General features: G+C 39.8%; 1 protein-coding gene across 1 annotated transcript in view; it reads right to left on the reverse strand.

Moving 5' to 3' along the window:
- The window catches only part of EYS (eyes shut homolog (Drosophila)), a 1,189,235-nt gene that overhangs the window by 92,056 nt on the left and 1,074,299 nt on the right, over positions 1-22,880 (reverse strand). The window contains 1 exon segment of the mRNA XM_006096829.1: positions 3,396-3,568. Within this exon segment, the coding sequence (XP_006096891.1) occupies positions 3,396-3,568 (173 nt within the window).

The following is a 22,880-nucleotide window of genomic DNA, read 5'->3' on the forward strand; positions in this document are numbered from 1 at the left end:
GTCAGACAGAATTTTCTGCCTTGCTCCCTTAGGCTCCAGCAATTGTGAAAACTTTTTCATTCTTCCAAAAGCCTAGGTTCTATCTCTCTTCTGGGTCTTGCATTTTTCTAAACCTTCTGCCTGAATACTTGATTTTTCTGCTTTTCATAGGTTACACTCCTTCTTCTTTAGGCCTTGGTACAAATATCTCCTCTTCTGGAGTCATTCTTCTAGTAAGCACCTGTCTAGAATAGTGCCTCCAACCTGTTACTTTATTGCTTCTTGTTTCTTTCCTTCATAATTCTTTTCATAAATTTATATTGTGTCTCAAGCCATTTTTATTTTCTTTTTATCTTCTCACTTAGGAGATTAAACTCTATGAGAGTAGGAATCTTGAAAGGATCTGACACATTTGTGGAATATATTAATGGACAGGCTAATTATTTTGAGAAATTCTTCTGGATGGGTGCACATAGGCATTTCTTCTTAGCTACCCTGAGGCAAAGAGCCTAATAAACATTGTCTAATAGTTCCTCTCTCAATAATCCATAAATCTCTGCATCTTGGGACTCCTAATGAGATCAAGAGATGAGAGTAAACATTTTTTTTTTTTTTTGGTAAAAACGTGAAGACATTCTTATAATTCATCATTTCTTATTTCCTATGGTAGTCTTGTTTTCAAGTAGGAAGCGAAACTGATGATTCATCCCATAGTAATCAAATTTATTGTGATTATTTGCATTTCAATTTGCTTTTTTTCTAAGTAGGATAATTATTTCTGAGAAACAATAGGTTTTTATGGGAAAGAAAAAGACTTCATATCTATCCAGCCTAGGATGCTTTTTCTTATAAATATTACTTGGCTAATTTATAGTATAACCATGCTACACACAGAATAAAATTCCTAGTAATTCTTAGCTTCCCCTTTTCCAGCTATGCTTAGATCCATAGTTTCAATTCCCTTCAAAGACATACATACCCAAAACTTCAATGCCTTTTAGTCCCAGATTCTTTTTCATCCTAGTTTCAGTTTTCATACCTGTTACATTAGGGTATGAACCCAGTTTTTTGATGAGTCAGCGAAGGCTGGATCTGTTTACTGGTGGACTGGGGGCCTAGGGCCCTGTGCTCACCTTGGGAGTCTTATTCTAAAAATTTGGTAATAAATATCACTAGTGCCAAAGGGGTAAACTTTGTTTCTTATCTTTATGATAAAAATAAAGATGAAACAAGTCCAGTCCTGAGCTGGTGAAATAGTAATACCAATTACTTTTTGTTATTTCTGAAAATATTTATAGACATTCATGCCTGTATATCAAGCCAACATTGCATTTTTAGGCAATTTGCTTCTTTTTTTTTTTTTTTTTGGGGGGGTGGCTCAAACAAAGACATTTATTTTCTCAGAGTTCTGGAGGTGGGGAAGGTGCCAGCTGGGATGGTATCTGGTGAGATGTGTCTTTCTGGTGTGCAGATGCCATCTTCTTGCCATGTCCTCCTGCAGCCTTTCCTGTGTGGGCCTTTTCCTAGCTGTTGTCTGTTTTCCCAGGATTCCATCCATAGGCTCTGGTGTGAGTGGAGTTCAGAGAGTGTAGCACCTACAGAGACTTCCAGTGAGAACTCAAAGTATTCATGGGTGCCAATCCCTGTGTTGCATGTTGTCCTTGAGCCATCAGAAGTCTCTTTTGGATCCACCATCACTGCCACCAAACTGGGGTCTTGGTGTCTGTTTCCAGCATAAGGACAGGAAAGCGTCGAATTTGCTCACCAGCTGCTCATCAGTGCCCAGCCTCCTGGCTGGCAGGTGGTAGGCAATCGGCCCGTCTCTCCTTCAGAGCAGTGGCCTCCGAGTTCCTCCATTGTCCCATCCTCATCCAATCCGCTTTCTCACTATCGCCAAAATGATTCTAAAACCAAAGTCTGATCAAGCCGTGGCCCTGGTTAAAACCTTTCCTTGGCTTTCCATGGTCCTTCTACATGGGCTCGGAACTCTGGATCAATATTAGAATGAGCTGAGGTTTCTAAAAACTCCCGAAGCCAGAGTCAGAAAACCTTCAATGTAATTGAGGGATGGCTGGAGGCTCAGTCTGACGCTCTGAGATGCAAACCCCCAGCGGGCCGGGCCCTGTGAGCCCAGCCAGGCACGGTTGTGAGATGTACCTTCAGAGCGTGACCAGGTTCCCACGGTAAATATGGAGAGAAACCCTCTCACCGGCAATTTGCTTCTTAAAGCAATCTTGTGCTGTTTTATAATTTAGGGTTTCCACACACTGGATTTTCCTAAGGAGAGGCACATGGCTATTATTTGTGATTTAGATTCTTGATATATAATAACTACCATAGGCTTTGTTGTTTTTAAACAAAAACAACTGGTCTATACCCACTTGCTAATTATATCCTCAGTTTGCAAAAATGATGTAAAATAATTTGATTTTATATCTTGCACCTGATTTTCCTTGTTACTCTTTGAGCATTTGAATGACTTTGAGACTTTATAATACAGATATTTAAGGTAGTCTAACCTTAGGGAAAATTCATTACCTCCTTTGTAATTACTTGATGGTATGAAAAATACCTGCTCAGTGATCAGTCTCATTAATGGATCTTTTTCATTTTTTCAATTACAGTTTACATTCAATACTTTTTAAAAAAAATCTTCTGTCAACCCCATTTTTAAAAATTGATTTCAGAGAGGAAGGGAGAGGGAGAGAAAGAGAGAATCATCATTGATGAGAGAGAATCATTGATCGGCTGCCTTCTGCACGCCCCCTACTGGGGATTGAGCCCATGCAACCCAGGCATGTGCCCTGACCGGGAATCAAACCGTGACCTCCTGTTCATGGTTTGACACTCAACCCCTGAACCACACTGGCCAGGCACACTCAATACAATTCTGTACCAGTTTCCAGTGTACAGCTTAGTGGTCAGACAATCATATACCCTACAGAGAGCTCCCTTGTTATTCCAACCACTCGCCTGGCACCATACATATTTACCACAATATCATTGATTATATTCCCTATGTTGTGCTTTACATCCCTGTGACTGTTTTGTAACTAGCAATTTGTAATTTTTTTTATTCCTTCACCTTTTCACCCTGCCCCCCAAACCTCCTCCCCTCTGGAAACCATCAGTCTGTTCTCTGTATCTAGGAGTCTGTTTCAATTTTGTTTGTTTATTCTGGTCTTTAGATTCCACATGTAAGTGAAATCATATAGTATTTATCTTTCTCTATGGACTCATTTCACTTAGCATAATACTCTCTAGGTCATCAATCTTGTCTTGACTGACTTGGAAAGAACCAAGAAAACAATTTGAAGTATTTGATCAGTCAGAAGCTGGCCTTGACTGCTCTGAGTGACTTCTGTCCTCTTCACCTCCTCTGCCTGTGCCCCAGGCTGAATCATCAAATGCCTTACCGTCCGTGCAGAGGAGTCCAGACCTCCCGTAGGGGCAGAGGCAGACGAAGTCTGTCCCAGATTTGGGAACACAGGTGGCCCCGTTTCTACATGAGTTGTTTTCACACATTGCAAACTGGCACAGCTTGCCTGAGTACAGCTTTGGACACACACAAAACCAGTTTTCACCATCACTGAGAAGACAAAAATAAATTATTTATTCAATCAGAAAACAATCGATCTTTTACACACATATACACATGCACGCATGCACACACGTAAATAAAATTACAATTACATCTTGTCTAATGAGTGGAATTATTCTTTGGCCCTTTCTGGGAAGTGGAACTTTTTCTCCTCCCGTTCACTTTCTGTGTTATTTAACTTTTAATTATTTGTAGCTGTGTACTTTGCATCGAAAGCAGATTAGCAGCTTTATAGATCATCTGAAGCCAGGAATTCTATTTTAAGCCACCTATTTTTACTTTTGATGTATCTCGTCTCCTATTTCACACTAGGTGCCTTTTCAGAGCTTCATTAAATATGTGTGGCGTTGCCTCAATAAAGTTCTTCAAATATCTATTAAAATAAAACCGTCTTAGAGAACTTCAAGCCTGGTGACCAGCGTCCTCCACGGAGGACACTGCCCTCCAAAGAGTGCCCTTGTGGTAATTTGGAAAGAAAATCTCAGTGGGGAGCTGTGATGACTATACAACTTTCTGGCTGAAAATATGGCTTGGTGGCCACGAGTGAGCGAGTGAGCGTGCCTGGGAGAGCTGCGCTCAGGAAAAATCCTCCTCTCACCGGAAGCCTCCTCTGGAGGGAAAGTGGCCGGAAGTCTGCTGTTCTGCCTCCCTGCACCCATCCCCCTTTTAACCGGAGCCTCAGCAGACCCACCCCTCCATCACTCTCAGCGCAGCCCGCTGACAGGAGGGGCAGACCCTGAATCTTACTGTCGATCACAGTGATTAATGCACTGGATTTTTTTTTTTATTGGGGTTACTAAACTGGTAGCTTCTGGTGGCATCTGCCTGTCCAGAGGGGAGAACCTGGCTGAGAGTAAATAACTAATACCAAGCAACACCAGTATAAGAGGCTGGGGGACATAGATAATTAATCATATTACTTGGGCACCAGATCTAGCCATTACTCTGCAGTTATGTGAGCTGATATATTTTAACCCCCTTTTAAGTTTTGAACCAATTTAAGTTGGGGTTTTGTCACTTGCTGTTAAATGAATTCCATTTAATATTAATGTCCTTTCCTTCCTTTTTTATCTTTCTTCTCATTATCAAATCCACACACCTTGCCATATGCGGATCTTTAGGGTTTTATTTTTTCCTGCTTACATCTTATCTTCTAAATATGACTGTGAGCTCTTAAAGGTAGGTGTCAGGAGCATCCCGGAATTAGAAAGCTGGTATATTTTGTCTTTATGACTCAGCCTCCCAAACTAGTTGTAGATTTTGCCCATACCATGGTATTTTCTCTTGTCCTCGTCATTCTGGTCTTTTGATGCTTTCCTTATGTATTTTAATCCCCTTAGTTCAAAATAAATTCGCTCGTAGGAAAGTCTCAGATTTTTTTCATACTAATGAATACCCGACTTTGAAATCTGAAGAGGTTTCCTTTTCCAAATATATATATTTATTTCAGAGAGGAAGGTAGAGGAATAGAGATAGAAACATCAATGACGAGAGAGAATCATTTATTGGCTGCCTCCTGCACACCCCCGATTGGGGATCGAGCCCGAAACCCGGGCATGTGCCCTTGATTGGAAGTGAATCCAGGACCCTTCAGTCTGCAGGCTAATGCTCTATCCACTGAGCAAAACCAGCCAGAGCAAAAAATTTGTATGTTTTTTGTTAATCCTCACACAAAAAAATTTTTCCCCATTGATGTTTTAAAAAATACATTTTTATTGATTTTAGAGAGGAAGGGAGAGGCAGAGAGAGATAGAAACATCAATGATGAGAAAGAACCATGGATCAGCTGCCTCCTGAATGCTCCCCACTGGGGATTGAGCCTGCAACTGGGGCATGTGCCCTGACCAGGAATCGAACTGAGACTTCCTGATTCATAGGTCGATGCTCAACCAGAGGCCCGCTGGCCAGGCCCCCCCATTGATTTTTCGAAAGGGTGGAAGGGAGGGAGGGAGGGGGAGAGAGAGAAACATCAATGTGAGAGAGACATATCAATTAGTTGCCTCCCGCAAGAGCCCCAACTGGGCCTGGGGATCGCTCCTGCAACCCAGATACATGCCCTTGACTGGGAATTGAACCCACGACCCTTCAGTGATTCTCTCCCATCATTGAGCAACCGGTCAGGGACAGAAATATATATTCTTTTGTATTAATTTTCTATGTTAATGGGATGAGGCACCATGGAGAACCTTACTGTATCAGGTAGCAGGTAAAACTAGCTTTGGAGGGCTGTGAGGCTTTGAGACCCTCAGATTTTGCTGACACATAAGGTGGTCCTGTAAGTGATCAGTGATGTACTCATTTTATAACTCTGATGGCAGCTTCCATAGGGCTTTACACGTAGTATACAGATATAGAATCTCATAGGTTTTCAGAGTTGGGAAAGAAAAAAGATCCATGGCACTAAGACGACAATAAAGCACCTTAGACATATGCTTCTGTTTCTGGGCTACAAAAGAAAGTTTTGAGGACTGCTGAGCCAAGGCTACTCCTTCTTGCCAGAGAATTGTACTAATTAAAGTATAACCAGACTACCTGGCAGGAATAGAGATACCTTCTGGTGTGACTTAAAAGTGTTAGTTGGGAACTTGATGTTGTTGAGGCCATGGATAAACCTAATGTAACTTCACTTCCACTCACCTAACTTGGGGTTGGAGGCTCAGAATTTAGCATCTGTATTCTGGGAAAAAGTCTAGGAGAACAACACTCTTGCAAGCTGCATTCTGGAAGGACCAAATTAGTCTTTTTATAGTAAAGGAGAATGCCACATATGGGAACGTCAATGAATCTAAATATTGACTGATTGAAGTGCTTTAATCATACAGCCCTCACCAGATTTGAGATGCAGGAAAGATGCTTTTATGTTAAAAACCAAGGAAAGCACTAATTTTAATCACGTCCTATTGATAAACCAAGCTTCGTTTCCTTTTTGCTTCCATCAGGTGTTGGGAGAAGTTGGTTGTATAAATTGACGCGGATCTGACTAACTGCGTGCATCTGCACATCCGCAGGCAGCTAGAGCAGAGAGAAAAATAGAGATTCTGTAGAAAACACTCCAAGAAAGGGGAAAATGACCTTCTCTGGCTAACCAAGGGCAAGTGCCCAAAGCCCTTTGGCCCACCGCAGTATTCCACAGCATTATATTAAAAAGAGTCAGATTTAACCAATCGAGATTTTGTCAGATGATGGTAACTGTACACTTCACTTCAAATTTTACCTTCAAGCCCTGCTGGCGTGGCTCAGTGGTTGAGCATCGGCCTATGAACCAGGAGGTCAAGGTTCGATTCCCAGTCGGGGCACATGCCTGGGTTGCATGGGCTCGATCCCCAGTGGGGGGTGTGCAGGAGGCAGCTGATCCATGATTCTCTCCCATCATTGATGTTTCTCTCTCTCTCTCTCTCTCTCCTTCTCCCTTCCTCTCGGAAATCAATAAAAATGTATATTTAAAAAAAAGAAAGAAAAGGAATGATTAAAAAACAAAAAACAACAACCCAGAAAACAAATTGTACCATCAAGTCCAAAAGATTTCCTGGAGTGCCAGATATTTTACCAATGATTTTAATAAAATGTTTGCCACCAGCTGTGTAACACCTGGACTTAAAGGTTTCTCCTATTCAGATTTTACCAAAGATCTGTTACTGAATCCCAGTTTCCTCAAAGCTAGCAAGTCAACTGTTTCTGCTGCCACTTAACGCACCTTGATGCCTCGCCACACCCTAAAGCGACTGGCAATGCCAACCAGGACGAGATGCCCTGAGGCTGAAGAACCTTATGTAACAGTTACTTTTGGAAGCAGTGATTAAACCACGTCACCTTCCTTCACCCAGTTCCCTTTAAATGTTGTAACGCTGCCATGAATTTGTTGGGTGCTGTTTAATTAGTTAGGGGAGAACATATTCACATGAAATAAATACTTTTTCATTTGAGAACATTTTAAAAAGATAACCCTTCCCAGACCTATGAACCACACATAAACCTGTTTGCAAACTTTCTCTAGACAAGTCGGGGCACTTTTGTGATTAAAAGTAGGTCTGGCCCTAACTGGTTTGGCTCAGTGGATGGAGCATCAGCCTGCAGACTCAAGGGTCCCAGGTTCGATTCCGGTCAAGGGCATGTACCTTGGTTGCGGGCACATCCCCAGTGGGGAGTTTGCAGGAGGCAGCTGATCAATGTTTCCTTCTCAACGATGTTTCTAACTCTCTATCCCTCTCGCTTCCTCTCTGTAAAAAATCAATAAAATATATTAAAAAAAAGTAGGTCTGGAAGAGATCCCCAGTTATTGGCGAGATTTATACCTGGACACTGTATTTAGTGTCAATTGCTGTCAACCAATATCTTCTGTGCACCTGCATCACGGACAGAGGCACGTGCCATGGGATATGTAAGACTCGTCTTTACTGTTGGGAGGGGAGACAGCATCAGTTCACGAACTGGTCTCTGTAAGATACCACATGTGTTATGTGGATTTATATGCATATTTCAACAGTGGCGAGGATTTTGAGGGCTTCTTAAAGCTGGTCTCTGGTCTGGTGCCAGAGAGGATGTTCCATGGGGCTTTTAAATGCGGATTCCTGCGCTCCCCTTGCCCTCAGAGATTTTGATTTTGGGGTCAGGACTGAGATTTTGCATTTAATAAATGTCATCAGGTGATCCTGTGGCATAGCCTACTGTGAGTTTAAGCCAGCTTCCCTGAGACAAATTTTCTCACCAGAGTAAAAGCTTGCTGGCCATCAGTTCCTATCATGCCATTAGTAGGATGCTAGGCCATTATAATTTTCTCTTTTTTGGGCTTCATTTTGACTTTTGTCAGACCTGTTTCTGAAAACACAATACAGTGGGGCCTTGACTTAGGAGTTTAATTCGTTCTGAGACCGAGCTCGTTAAGGAGCTCGTTAAGGAGCTCGTTAACTTAAATTACTCTATCAATTCAATGCAGAAAATCGGCTGAGAGACAGCTGGTATCTCGAAAAACTCGTGACTTTTGTCAGACCTGTTTCTGAAAACACAATACAAAGATTAGAGGGTTTTTATTTTACTAGTGCCAAATATAGCCTATTGCATGTCCCTTATACTTAACAACATGAAGTAGAAAAAAAATTCAGTCATTTAAAAGCTTAGTTAAAAAAAATACCAATTATCTAAGTAAACGCAAATATCTGTATAATTGGGCACTGTAACTACAGCATATTCGATTACAAGTCACAATATGGTTAGCATAGCAAATGACTATCATTAAGTTTCTATGGGTATCAAAAATTATCTTCAGAAAAATGGAACTGTTTAAAAAAATCAAAGATGTTAGTTAGAAGGATGCCCCCTATTTACATAACACAGCCAGATGCCTCAAAACCTTCTAGAACTAAAAGGACCTCTGCATGTATTAACTTAAAAAAAATAAATCACTCTTCCTGCACTCTTTGTAGCTAACGGATCATTAGCGGATTTCAAAGTTGACCACCCACAGTGCCAAGAGAGGGAGCTTCCCAGTAGGAAAGTGTGCAGGATGAATCCTTATGAATAATGTCTGTAGATACTTCTGAAAACTAAAATTGCTATTGGCAGAAATAACCCATCTCTATGTATAGGCGCTTCTATTTATAGAACCACAGCACAGGCGTAGGAAAGAATGCAAATGAGATCCCCAGTAGCCGTGGTTCAAGTGGAACTTGCATTCCTTTTTCATGAATTTCACACCACAGTAAGAGTCTGCTGATTACAAGGCAATACCTGCCTTCTCCCCAGCTGCCCTAAAGCATTAAACTCCTTTCAGGTGAATTGTCAGCTGTATGTGCAACCTGGTGCTCCAGCACCACACATAGTCTTTCTTTTTAATAGTATATATATTTTTATTGATTTCAGAGAGGAAGAGAGAGTGAGAAATAGAAACATCAATGATGAGAGAGAATCATTGATTGGCTGTCTCCTGCACGATTCGGGGGATCAAGCCCACAACCTGGGCATGTGCCCTGACCGGGAATCGAACTGTGGCCTCCTGGTTCATAGGTTAATGCTCAACCCCTGAGCCACACCTGCCGGGCCAGATAGTCTTTCTTTGTCTCTAAGACAGAGCTGCCCCAATGGAGGTTACTTCTCACAGTAAGGCACCTCTTCATATTTAACATTTTTCATTTTTTTTCTTTCCTAAAAGTAGCCACAGGTGAAAATAATAGAAAAAAGTGATGCAAAACCAAAATTATCTTGAGGTGGCCTAGAAAGGGAACTTGGAGAATCCAGTCCATGTAACATGCCCATGAACAGAGAGCTCAGGGAAAATGTCCTCTACTTCAGAAGCCTGTGTCTTTACATAAGATTTTACGTCAGGCAGACACAAAGAAGATGAAAGAGGATAACAGCAATAACAGAAATTATAGCATCACACGTAAAGGAAGAATACATAAAACAAATAATTACAAACAATATGAAAACATGTTTGTTTCTTCCTGTTCTAGGATCTGCCCAACTTAATCTCATGGGTATTTTAGAAAGAAAACTTGGGTTTATGTTATAATCTCTCTCTCCCCTGTCTCCCTCCTTCTCTCTTTTAAAACCATGGTTCACTTTACAAAAAAGCTTTTATTGGTAAAGAAAGACAATCAGAAATTTCCTTCCCATCAAAGGATGTCTTTTACATTTCCTTTGCCTTGTGGCCCACTAGTCCCTATGGAGTTAAAGCTTTGCTTCTAACAGAGGAGCCTCAGTAAACATCAAACCCCAAATAGGGAGCTAAAATGGCAAAACTGGCTATAATCTAAATAAATGATACAGGCATGATGATGTGCCCGGCAGAGTACTTGGCATTGGTCAGCTGCTCATTATATGTTAGGGGAAGGAGGTTGGCAGAGGTGAAACATACAATTAGCGAAGTCTGGGTCAGTCCATGGTGGGATAAGAACAGAATGGAATCTGGTATAAAGAGAAGTGGGCTGGAAGGATGGGGTGGAGGGTATGGATGAGTGGGAACATAGAATGATGAGTTAATAATTGTTAAATAAATATATCATTTCAATGTTTATAATTACCTTCCTCCAATTAAAAAAATATCCCAGGGTCTTAAGATTAGACTTTGTGACTAAGCAACAACTTAATATTAGATTTTCTTATTCTGTGTTTATTGCAAAATTAGCCAGTCTCCAGTCCCCTGCACTGTAAGGGCAATTTGGGCAGAATCTAATATAACAGAATCAGTAAATGCAGTGCTTATAGAGTTCTCAGATAATTTCCTGTAAAGATAATGTGCCGATTTGAATGCTATTTAAGGCCAGAAGAGTTGGTATAAGCTTTTAAAATGCCATTTTAACCTCTACTAAAAAGAAACAAAAAATTCCCTTAAAACATTTGAGTCATTGAAGTGCTGCTTCACCCATTCCCTTCAGTAACATTCACATACATATAATTTCTACTCAGCTGTTTCCATGGTAATTCAACTGTTGTCAGGAAGGTGGACACAATGGTGGTGATTGTTCTTTTCTGATATTAAGACCTATTTATAAAATGGCTGTGGAGGAAAACCTATTCCTCACAAGCATAAGAAATAGTAAATAACAACTCTTTGGAAAGATGCACATCTTTGGAAAGATGAACAAAGAAACATTCTTTGTGAGCATTGCTACACGCCTACATTGAATTTGCAACGAGAAATTTAATTTTTTTGCAATCTCTCACTTAACTCCAGGCCTTCTTTTCCCTCAAATCTTTATGCTCTAAAGAGTTTGGAAAAAGCAAGAAATTTATCAAGCTTGATCTTAAACTATAGTTTGAACCTGCCACTTAGAACAAGAAGGTGACATCTGGAACTGTCCCACATCCTCTTATTTGGATACCATGGCCTTAACAATATAGACCAGAGATTACTGACTGGCAAGATGTTTAATGCCTACCTCTTGAGCTACCCAAAGGGTAGGCACAGACACAAGGTTTGGTACACAATTATAAGGAAATATGAAATTTTCCATGTGATGTTTTACGCACTGTACAAAAGTTCATTTCCCTAGTCCCAAACCCAGTTCAGACCTTCATCTCAAGCAGCTTCCTCTCTATATCATATCTGCACATTTATGTTAGTCCAGATAATATTCCCCATTTATTTGGCAAAATGTTGGCAGTAATTTTGGCTTTGACTCTTTCATCCTTCTACAGAATAGTTGCTCAGATCTTTTCCAGTCTCTAAGCCCCGTGTTCCACCCTCACACGAGATGACTTCCTCCCTACTCTACAGATAGGATTGCAGTTGTCAGCATCAACCCTGGATTTCCCACATCATGTCTTCCCGACTTATTTCTCCATCCTTCTTTTCTTTTACCCCATTTTGGTGTAAAGGATTTTGGGCAAGGAAATAATTATATTATGTATTAGAATTATCATTCTGGGGAAAATGTATTGGAGGGTCACTGAGAGAAATTCTGACATACTTCCCCCTCTTCTTACTCTTGTTGGGAACTTGTGCAGGAAACTCAGTGTTTTTCAGCAGCACCTCCTCAGGTGAATTCCTACTGAGAAGGTTCAGCCCATGCTCCAGTTGGCTTCCCAGCTATACTCAGATGGCCCGGGGGCTGATCCCCAGCAAGTATCAGCAGTATCCCCAAGTGTGGCTTTTCAGTGAGTTCTGAGTCTTTAGGGGGTGGCTTGATGTAGAGTTGCTCATGCCCTCAGTGGGCAAAATCTTCCCAAGTTCAGCAGCCCTGTTGGTGGTTTCTAGTGAAGTCCCTGGAATGCCAGATCACAGCTTCCCAATGAGTTTCATTAGCACCATTGCTGGCTGCTTCCTAGTTTCTTCATCATTAATGAGGGTAGCTTCCTCTGGACCAGTCCCAGCCTGTGGAACCTCAGTGAACTTTTCTACATCCAATGACCACCCTCTTTCCAAGGTGGTCTAAATGCCAGCTGGTGTGTGTGTGTGTGTCTGTGTGTGTGTGTTCCACATTTGTTCCTTCCTTGAGTGCTCTTTCTCAGCCATAGAAGTAGGGATTACAACCTACATTCACTATATCTAAACCCTTTAAAGTATTCTTTACCTTTAGAAGTTACTCCTGTTATTAATAACTAGGAGCCTGGTGCATGAAAATTCATGCTCTCAGGGGTAGAATGGGGCAGGGGGGGCAGTCCTTCAGCCCGGCCTGTGCCCTCTCGAAGTCTGGGACCTCTCAGGGGATGTCCACCTGCCAGCTTAGGCCTTCTCCCTGGGGGATCAGGCCTAGGCTGGCAGTCAGACATCCCTCTGGCAGTTCAGGAGCCCTCGGGGGATGTCCGACTAATGGCTTAAGCCACAGTCGGACATCCTTAGAGCTGCGGAGGAGGCGGGAGAGGCTCCTGCCACTGCCACTGTGCTCGCAGCCTTCAGCCTAGCTTGTGACTGAGGGGAGCTCCCCCTGTGGAGATTCTGCCCCCTGGTGGTAGGTGTGCATCATAGCGACCAGTTGTTTCCGGTTGTTCTGCTGTTAGGGTCAATTTGCATATTACCCTTTTATTATATAGGATTATTTTTTGTTGATTTAAAAATTTTTTATTTTGAAATAATTTCAAAATTATAGAAAAATTTCAAAAAGAATAAAAAAACTCCCTATTGTCAGCACTCCAATTTATCATTGTTCATGTTTTGCCACATTTTTTTCTCACTCCCTCTTTCTATATATATGAATAAAATTATTATTAAGCCATTTCAGAGAATGTAGCAGATATCATGCCACTTTATCCCTAAAAACTGTATATTTTCTAAAAACAAAATTTTTTTTCTTACGGTGTAATTTTCAAAATCAGGAAATTTAACATTGCTGTCATATCATTATCTATTCTACAATCCATATTGAAATTTCAATTGTCCCAGTAATGTCCTGTATTTTAATTTATAGTTGGCATATCTCTTAAGTCTCCTTAATTTGTATTTTTTTCTTTGTCTTTCATGATATTGACACTTTTGAAGAGCAGAGGATCATTTTGTCGAAGGTTTCTCAATTGGGTTTGTTTGACATTACCTCACAGCAGGATCCAGACTATGTGTTTTTAGTAGGAATCCCACATAAGTGATGTGCATCCTTTTCAATACATCACAACAGGAGGCCCATTCTGTCTGTGTGTCTCTCTTTTGTCGATGTTAGTGGTGATCACCTGATATGGTGGTGTCTGCCAGATTCACTGTGAAGTTACTGATTTCTAATCGACAGCCAGATGAAGAGATACATAGAGCGAGGTCTTGACCAAAGGACCTCTGTCCTTGTCTTCTGTCCTTGTGGCCCAGCACAGTGGCACCTGGAAGTGTACTGGCTCCCCAACGTGGAAGCTCCCTGAAAAGGCTAGTTAATAACTGTTCATATTAAACTATCCTAAGTTAACCGTGTGGCTTCTGTCTCCTGAGTGTACCCTGAGTTATACACAGAGAAGCAAGCCAATCGGGAGGAGGTTATTATAGAAATTCAAGTGGAAATGCAGATAAATGAATGGATGTGGGGTATGGAGAGAAGTAATTTGATAGATGTTTAGAGGAAAAATATCTACCTAACCTGTTAATTGGTTTCTGGTTTGGACAACTGAGTAGATTTTGATGGCATTCTTGGAACTGAAGAATCAAGATTTGGAAAGTAGAGGGAGAATACAATGAGCTCATTTCTATACATACATTATTTGAAACATCTATGGATATCCTCGTGAATATGTTCAGTGGTATTGAAATAGGTTATGAATATAAAATACTTTGGCTTTGATTATAAGAGAACATATGGATTACAATGCTACTTGGTATTGGGGGAAAGGCAATTGAAGGAAAATAAACTTTGACTCAAATACCAAAAGAATTTAAAGTGCTAGACCAGCTATTTGCCATAGCAATGAAATAAGAAAGCTTGCATTAAAAGTGTTTATCCATTATAATTTTGTTATCACTGCATGGTAAGATATTATGTGTGTGGGCTCATGTATGGCAAAGTTCTTTTTAAGCTTACTGAATACATAACTGTTATTTTATTTAAGACCTTTCAATATTATATTTATTTCTGTATACCTTTTTAAATTAAGTCTATTGGGGTGACACTGGTTAATAAGATTATATAAGTTTCAAGTGTACATTCTATAAAACATCATCTGTATATTGCCTTGTGTGCTCACCACCCAAAGTCTAATCTCCTTCTGTCACCATATATTCGACCCCCTTTATCCTATTCAACCTCCCACTCTTCTTTAACAAATACATTTACGTACACGCAATAACTGTTCTTCCTGAGGGCCATTTGGTTAGCTTCTTGGGGACAGTTGTGAACATAAAAGCTCTGCCCACGAGGGAGAACTGCCTGAACAGAAAGCATCTAGCTCATTTGAATGCAACTGTGGACAATGACAACGAGGTCAACAATGATGATAATTCATTATAATATGAAACATCTGGGGTGAGTGCTGACCTGGATAGGATGCCAGGGCAACGGGTGTAAACTGAAACTCTCCAAAGAAAACTGGGGGTGTGTATGGTTGCTCTCCGCTTGGAGTAATATTTCCCCGTAGCCTATTGTTACACTGAGCGCACTAATTAGGTGTAAAGAATCCCCACCGCTTATGGGTGAGTTTAATAATTCTGAAGTATAATGGCTGTGGTTTTATTTTAACTGCTATATTAACTGTAAAAGCATTCTAGGAGGGTTCAAATTCACATCTACTTAGGCATGAGCTTAGAGTAATATTTTGTATTAAGTATTAAAACTGAGATGCAAAGCTCAGAGAACGGAAAACAACTTTCCTGAAAAAAGAACTGCTGATAATACATCATTGCTTTGCTATCTTTTTTTTTTCTTTCATCTTGAAAGGGATATCTGAGTTTTAAATACAAGAGGTTGAAAGTAGCTTCAGGCTTTTTCAATTAAAAGTTTAAGTTTCCAACTTCTTTGCACTGGAAAGACTAAATCTCTCCTTGGAATTTTAACGGGAAGTTAAAATGGACCGTGCTATTTCTTTGGAAACCTTGTACAATGGCCAGCCTTCATCAAAAGGTGTTTTCGGCCGGAGGCAAGCTTTTCAGTTCAGTGACCTTATGGACAGCAAAGGACAGTTTAAAAGGCATTTGTACCTGTTTAACACTTTTTTTGACACTCTATTAGAGGTGACAATTTTCTTTTACATTAAATGGATAAAAAAAGAAATAGTCAACTTTCCCTGCTGTTTCGATAGTTTCAATTAGTTTCTTTTCCCTCAATTGCTCCATCAGATGGGCTAGATAAGATTTCACTATTTGGGGGGATCATTTTAAGCCTCTTTTCCAGCAGTTTGTTATTTTTACAGCTCCAATGATTCACCATAAAATGCGTCTCCATCTGCAGGAAGCAATTCTAAAATTGCTTCACTCAACAAATCCAAAACTGCTAGGCTCACTATAGCACAGAAATAGACCTGGTTCGGAAAGGGATTACCTATTGGGCTCAGAAAATCTTTTTCTGAGGCAGGTTATGGCATGTAGCAGACCTCTCAACGGCAGAGGTAACTTTTATTTTTATTGAGAATCATTTGAAGTTTTGTTTCATTGGTTTTAACTATTTCTTACTTTTTCTTTTGAGAAAGAGAAAGGTGGAGGGGGAGAGAGAGAGAGAGAGAGAGAGAGAGAGAGAGAGAGAGAGAGAGAGAGAGAGACAAGAGAGAAACATCTATCAGATGTCTCCAGTATGCACCCCCTGACCGGTGGTTGAACCTGAAACCTGGGCATGTGCTCTGACCGGGAATTGAACCTGTGACCTTTCAGTGCACGGGGCAATGCTCAATCAACTGAGCCACACCCGCCAGGGCTTAACTATTTCTTGATGTTAAAAAAAAGTGTATTTCCTGGTAACTAACCTATATGTGTAAGTTATTAGTTGCTACAAACTCTCCAATCCATTTCACACTGAATTAAAATGTTCTTTGCAGCTTAAAATTGTATTTAAATAGACACATACTTAAATTCCTTTTTCTCAGAATGTATTAAATCTTAAAATTGAATTCATTTCGAAATTCATTTCATGTAATCCCTACCTCCTCCACCCACCACGCCCCACCGCCTTCCATGGCATATAGATACAAAATATTAGCCTTCAGCATGGAGAAGTTCTTTCTATTTCTCATATAATAGAGTTAAACTTTGGCATAGATTTTTATCTAGACGAAAGTGTAAAATGGGTTAGAAAATCTTGATTTATTGTAGTTATTTTAAATCTGAAGTAAAACAAATACGAAAAGTGCAGGTCAGGAGATACAGTTGTTTGCTAGTTGAATCCCACATGGAAGCTACTGCTATCCTTGCGACCTAGAGAGGTTAATTATTCCACAGGATTTTTAAAGACAGAATACAATTTATCTTAATCCCATGTCAACATTTTCCTGAAACTGACGTAGCCTTTCACTCTAGAAAGAAGAGACACACTAGAACTTTTAAGAATGTCCTGTTGGGCTGCAGGAGAGGGCAACCGGGGCATCTTGGAGCTGAGTGGCCAGAGGGAAATTCTCAGTGGGATTAATAAGTAAACGGAAATATAACAAAATAGAAATTAGTCTAGCTAAAGAGTTGGGAGTGTTTCAAACGGTGAACAACATATAAGAAGATATGAGAGAAAGCCTGACATGCCGCAGGACTTGAAAGCAACCATTTCGCTTACAGTTCAGAAAAGGGGAGGGGATTTGAAAAACCAGGCAGAGGCTAGAGATCATGCAAGTATGTCTCTGATTTTATATAAAAATATTCCAACATTAACTTAAACTAATTAGTGTTAAATATCTGTATGATTCCAGAAACATGTAATGTTATATAAGTTGCAACATAGCATATTTTCAAAATGATAAACTATTTAGGAATTTGGTAATAGGGTGATAAGGAGATGATGAAGTGTTAAAGAAGTTAGTTTCTGCTTTGAATTTTTTTTAGGCCTTTATTTTTATAGATGTCTTATAATACTTCTATCCATATACTGACCTTTTATTCTGACTGCTACCTTAACTGCCTATCACACATTTTCGGGAGATGACTATAAATTATGAAAAGTTGAAAGTTCCCCCAAAAGTGTTCAATCAAATGCTATAAAATTGAGTGTTGACATTTTCCAAAAGTTCAGAAAGTGCAATAGCAATAGTTTCAGAGTGTTGAATATTACCATGGAAGAAAACTGTACCTGAGAAAATTAAATATGAGGATAGAAGGTGAAGAAACTTTTATATTTGTCATAAAAGGTTGTTTTCTTTTTGCTAATGGATATAATTAAGCACTTAATTACTTATATTGTCCTTCAAATCAGACATGGGGGGTGGGCAGGTAGGTCAGGACATTGTCTGGCTCATTGTTTGCAATAAAATGCAAACTGTCAACCTAGAAACAAATTGATAGAATATGAGCCCACTAGTGAGATAGCATTTGAGGCATAAGGTTCAATTAGATATTAATCTAAGCTTCAAATATGTTAATACACTACCTTGTTCTAAGGAAATGTTAGTGCAGTTTATTTATGTTAAGGAAAGAGTATAATAAGAATATATCCAGACTTAAAGTGACCCAAACTTAAAGGACCTTAAATAAAAGGGAAATAATTGTTGACTTCTGTGGAATAACAGGGATGTTGAGCATAAATATTTGAAAATATGTTTTATTTAACATTTTGATAACTTTTTCCCACAATCTTAATGATTTTATTTGTTTCGATTGTTATTCAAATCAACTAAAAGTGTATCAAGCTACTATAATATGAATTATATTATAGTATTAGTTATTATCTATAATAATAAAAGTGTAATATGCAAATCAACCAAACAACCGAACAGCAGAATGACTGTCCGGACAACCTTCCGGATGACCATGCTATGACACATACTGACGCCAGGCCAGCCAAGGTGGGTGCAATGCGATTGGTTAGGGGGCCTTGCCATTGCTCCACAATCACCTTGCAGAGGAGGCCCAGGCCACCGGCCAGCAAGGCAATCAATCAGGGGGCTCCGCGATTGCCCCAAAGAGGGAGGCCCAGGCCACCCTTTGTGGGGCGATCATCGGGGGGCTCTGCGGAACTGGAGAACCAGGGGTGTGTTGCGGTGAATGCCAGCAGTGCCAGGCCAAGGCAGGGGAGGGAGGGAGGTGGGGCTGTGAGGCAGCCAGGGCCAGGAGGCAGCCAGGGCTGCGAAGACCTATCCTTGCACGAATTTTGTGCATTGGGCCTCTAGTATAATATCAGAGAAAACAGAGGAATAATAATTGAATAAGCATTTAGGTTTTAGGAGATGTAAAAAAATCATTTAATTTAACATCTGTTTTATTTTAGAGATGAAGGAACTGAGAACTTTAGCACAACTAGTTAGAAGCAGAGCTGGAACCAGAATAAATCCCTTATGAATAAAAGGAATAACTTTAGCTGGTTAACCTGTAACAGTCATTCTATACACCTGCCTACTTTATGGATGACTCTAAGGCTAGTGTTGGGTTTTACCTATTCGGTTCTTAATCCACCTGGCATCTTTCAGCAAGGTGCATCTACCAATCAACTAGGTAAACTAATTTCTTCTTGCCCTTACACACTTTCAACCTCATACTCTGCTACCTTAAATCAAATGCTTAATTCTTCCTTCAATGATGTATTGAGCCATCTGTAGTTCCTAGCATATCCTTCCCCTAAATCTTCCTCTTCTTCACATGATTAATTCTTACTTAATTTTCAGGGAGAAGATCAATTGCCTTTTTTTATTTTGTTTTTCCAGAAAGCTTCCCACAAACTGGATAGGTCTGTTGGGAATGGCATCTCTTACACATAGTCTTTTGCTCCCACTTGGCTGCAGAAGAACAGGCCTTGGCCCTGAACCACTTCCTTACAAAGAGCCCACACAGCCTGTACTGGGTGTATCACCCTGTGTGAGAATACCCTGTTTCACGTTGAACGAATGCTCTTTTGTTCTGTCTAAGCATGTATGTCAAAGGCCCTTAGTCATGCTTTGTGTTTCAGTATTTCAGACCCCATGGGGAGGAGTTGGGGTCCTGCTGCAGCACAGAGAGGTTTGTGTAGGCCACGGCCCTGCACCAGCTGCTGGGCTGGGAAGAGAGGGACTTGCTGCCATGAGAGACGAATGCACGTTATTGGGGCTGACCTTGCTCTGTCCCTTCCACAGAAGAGTAAAGAAAGAGTAAGTGAAGCTTTGTTCCCCTGAGTGCTCGACTGTGCTTTCCTGGGCAACTTTGATACCGAGATGCAGGAGGGCCAAGTGTTTGACGTCCTCCCTTGGGACTGGTCCTCGGTGCACCATGTTCTGCTCTACACCTTCCATGAACGTGGGCAAGTGTTTCTCTCATCACCCCAAAGCACTTTGTGCATATTTTATATTAGTCATCAAATTACTGGGGGATATGTGTCTGTCAGTCCAACTATACTGTAAGTGACTTGGAAGACCAGGTACGCTGAACTGAAACAGCTGCCCTCATAACTTCTTAAATTTTTCTCATAATTTTCATGACTCCAAGCATTTTCTATTTAATTATGAATCCCAAATCTATATGTCCATTCTAGCTGTTTTTCATGAGTCCTAAGGTTTTATTACCCTATACCTTCTAAGCAGTTCTTCTCTCATATGAATCAGTGCATTGAATAATTTGTTCATAGGTCAGGCCTCTCAATGCCAAATATTACATCTAAATCATTTTGTATACATAATGCTTATGCATTAAATACATGTATCAGTTTGCTTAGGTTAATTTTTATAGACTTTATATTTTATTATTATTTTTGTTTTTTAATCCTTACCCGAGGATATTTTTTCCATTGATTTTTAGAGACTAGATAGAGGAAAGGGAGGAAGTGGAGAGAGAGAGAGAGAGAGAGAGAGAGAGAGAGACAGACATTGATGTGAGAGGAACACATTGATTGGTCCTTGCATCCTAAACTGTCCCCAACTGAGTCTTGGAATCAAACCTGCAACCCAGGCATATGCCCTTGACCAGGAATCAAACCCAAGACCTTTAGGTGCGCAGGCCGACAATATAACCACTCAGCCACACCTGCCAGGGCAAGACTTTATATTTTAGAGCAATTTAAAAGTTCAGTGAAAAATTGAACATGCAGTACAAAGAGTTCCCATATAGTTCCTGTTCCCACTCATGCTAAACCTCTCCTGTATGAACATCCCACACCAAAGTAATACATTTGTTAGAATTAATAAATCTATATTGACACAGTATTATTACCCAAAGTCCATAGCTTACTTTAGTATTCACTGTTGGTGTTGCATGTTTTATGAGTTTTGACTAATATATAACGACATATATCCACCATTATAGTATCACATAGACTAGTTTCACAGCCTAAAAATCCTATGTGTCCCACCAATTCATCTTTCCCTTCCTCCTAATTTCTGCCTTTTTCTAGAATGTCATATACTTTCAGATTCCTTTCACTTAATAATATGCATTTAAGTTTCCTCCATGTAATGTATGGCTTGGTAGCTCATTTCTTTTTAGTGCTGAATAATATCCATTGTCAGTATGTACCACAGTTTATTTACCCATTCACTGTTGAAGTACATCTTGGTTTGGCAATTATGAATAAAGCTGCTATTGCTTAGTTATTTTCATAATGTAAAATACATTAAAAACTATTACAATATATGGAAGTGTATAGAGCAGTAAGTATCAATACTGAGGCCTTTCCCATTCCTCTCACTTGTGTTCCACTCCCCACAGATAAGCTGGGTTAATAGTTTGATGCATAGCTTTCTGGTCACCTCTCATGATAAGTTTATTGAATGAATGAATCAGTTTAAGAGCCAAGGTGTTAGTTAATTAAGTTCAAAACATCTACTGAGTCCTATAGTAGGCTAAATAATGTCCCACAAAGATACTGGCTCCTAATTTATGGAACGTGTAAATGTTACCTTATAAGGGAAAATGTGTCCTTGCATCTATAATTAAGGCTCTTGAGATGGAGAGATTAGATCTTAGATGTTCAGGGTGGGTCCCAAATGTCACTACAAGCATCTTTATAAGAGAGAAGCTGAGAGAGATTACTCAGACAGAAGAGGAGAACCATGTAGGTAGAGACTGGAGTGACACGACTACAAGCCAAGGAATGTTGCAGCCACCAGAGGCTGAGACGCAAGGAACGGATTCCCTCCTACAGCTTCCAAAGGGAGCATGGCTATGAGCTCTCCTTGATTTCAGTCCAGTGATGCTGATGTTGGACTTCTACCCTTCAGAACTATGAAGGAACACACTTTTAAGGAACACATTTAAAAGGAACACACACTTTTGTTGTTTTAAATCACCAAGTTGGTGGTAATTTCTTACAGTATCCATAGGAAACTAATACAAGGTCCTAATATGTTTCCGCACTGGGTCAAATGGTACAGGTAAAACAACAACAACAACAACAACAACAACAACAACAGATTAGGCCATTGGCCTTGACCTTGAAAAGTTAGGAATAGGGTCTGATAATAGTTTGGCTGTAGCAAGAAGGGCTATACGCCAAGGTCAGCTGTATTCATTTTCCAGTGACAAATAAGAAGCCAGCAGAGGTTTCAAAGTAGGGGATTGACACCATCATCTTTGTTTCACAGGCCGACGCTCCATTCACTGAGCCAAACAGGCTAGGTCCCTCTGATAAGAATTTGAACTGTGACAGTGGCAGCAGTAGCAAGGAGGAGAGATTTGAATTTAAGAGACTTTTCTGAAATTGGATAGAAAATACTTAGTAATTACAAAATTTTGAGCCATGTTACTATTCTTGAGTCAACTTCTTGTCCTTAATAGTAATTTCTACTTAGATTTTTGGGGTTTCCCTATCTAAGTCATAGCAGTTCTTCTGAAAAAAAAAATGAGCATTATTTTGAAAAAAATTATCAGAGATAAATATTATTTTAAAAATGTGATTAATTTAAACAATCTTTTCCCACATTCTTGATAGTTTTTTTTGAAGTGTAAATCCATTAAAAATGAATCAAAATAGAAATTTACACCATACACAACTTCCATCAAGTAAATATTTCTAATAGAATGATTTAATTTTAGGTGACCTCAAATGCCATTTGAATGATGAATCAAGTTATTGTTAATAGACATAACTATACTTTCAAGTGTTAAAAATCCCAGAGAAAAATATAAGATTAAATAAATAGCATTCTAACTATGCATCGATGAAATCATTTTGTTAATAATCAAATAAACTAGTCAGACTAGGAAGTAATGAGTTTTTAATGCATCTTTCTGAAGAATAAATGCAATTCTTGTTCGAATGACGTGAATAACCATGAAGTCACTACCAGGCTGCTCTGTATTAGTAATAATTGCTTTATAAAAGGTTAATAAATGTCAAGTAAAACCAGCTATGACCTGTCTAAAGGT

This window comes from Myotis lucifugus, unplaced genomic scaffold, assembly GCF_000147115.1.
Source record: "Myotis lucifugus unplaced genomic scaffold, Myoluc2.0 scaffold_187, whole genome shotgun sequence".
Lineage (NCBI taxonomy): Eukaryota > Metazoa > Chordata > Mammalia > Chiroptera > Vespertilionidae > Myotis > Myotis lucifugus.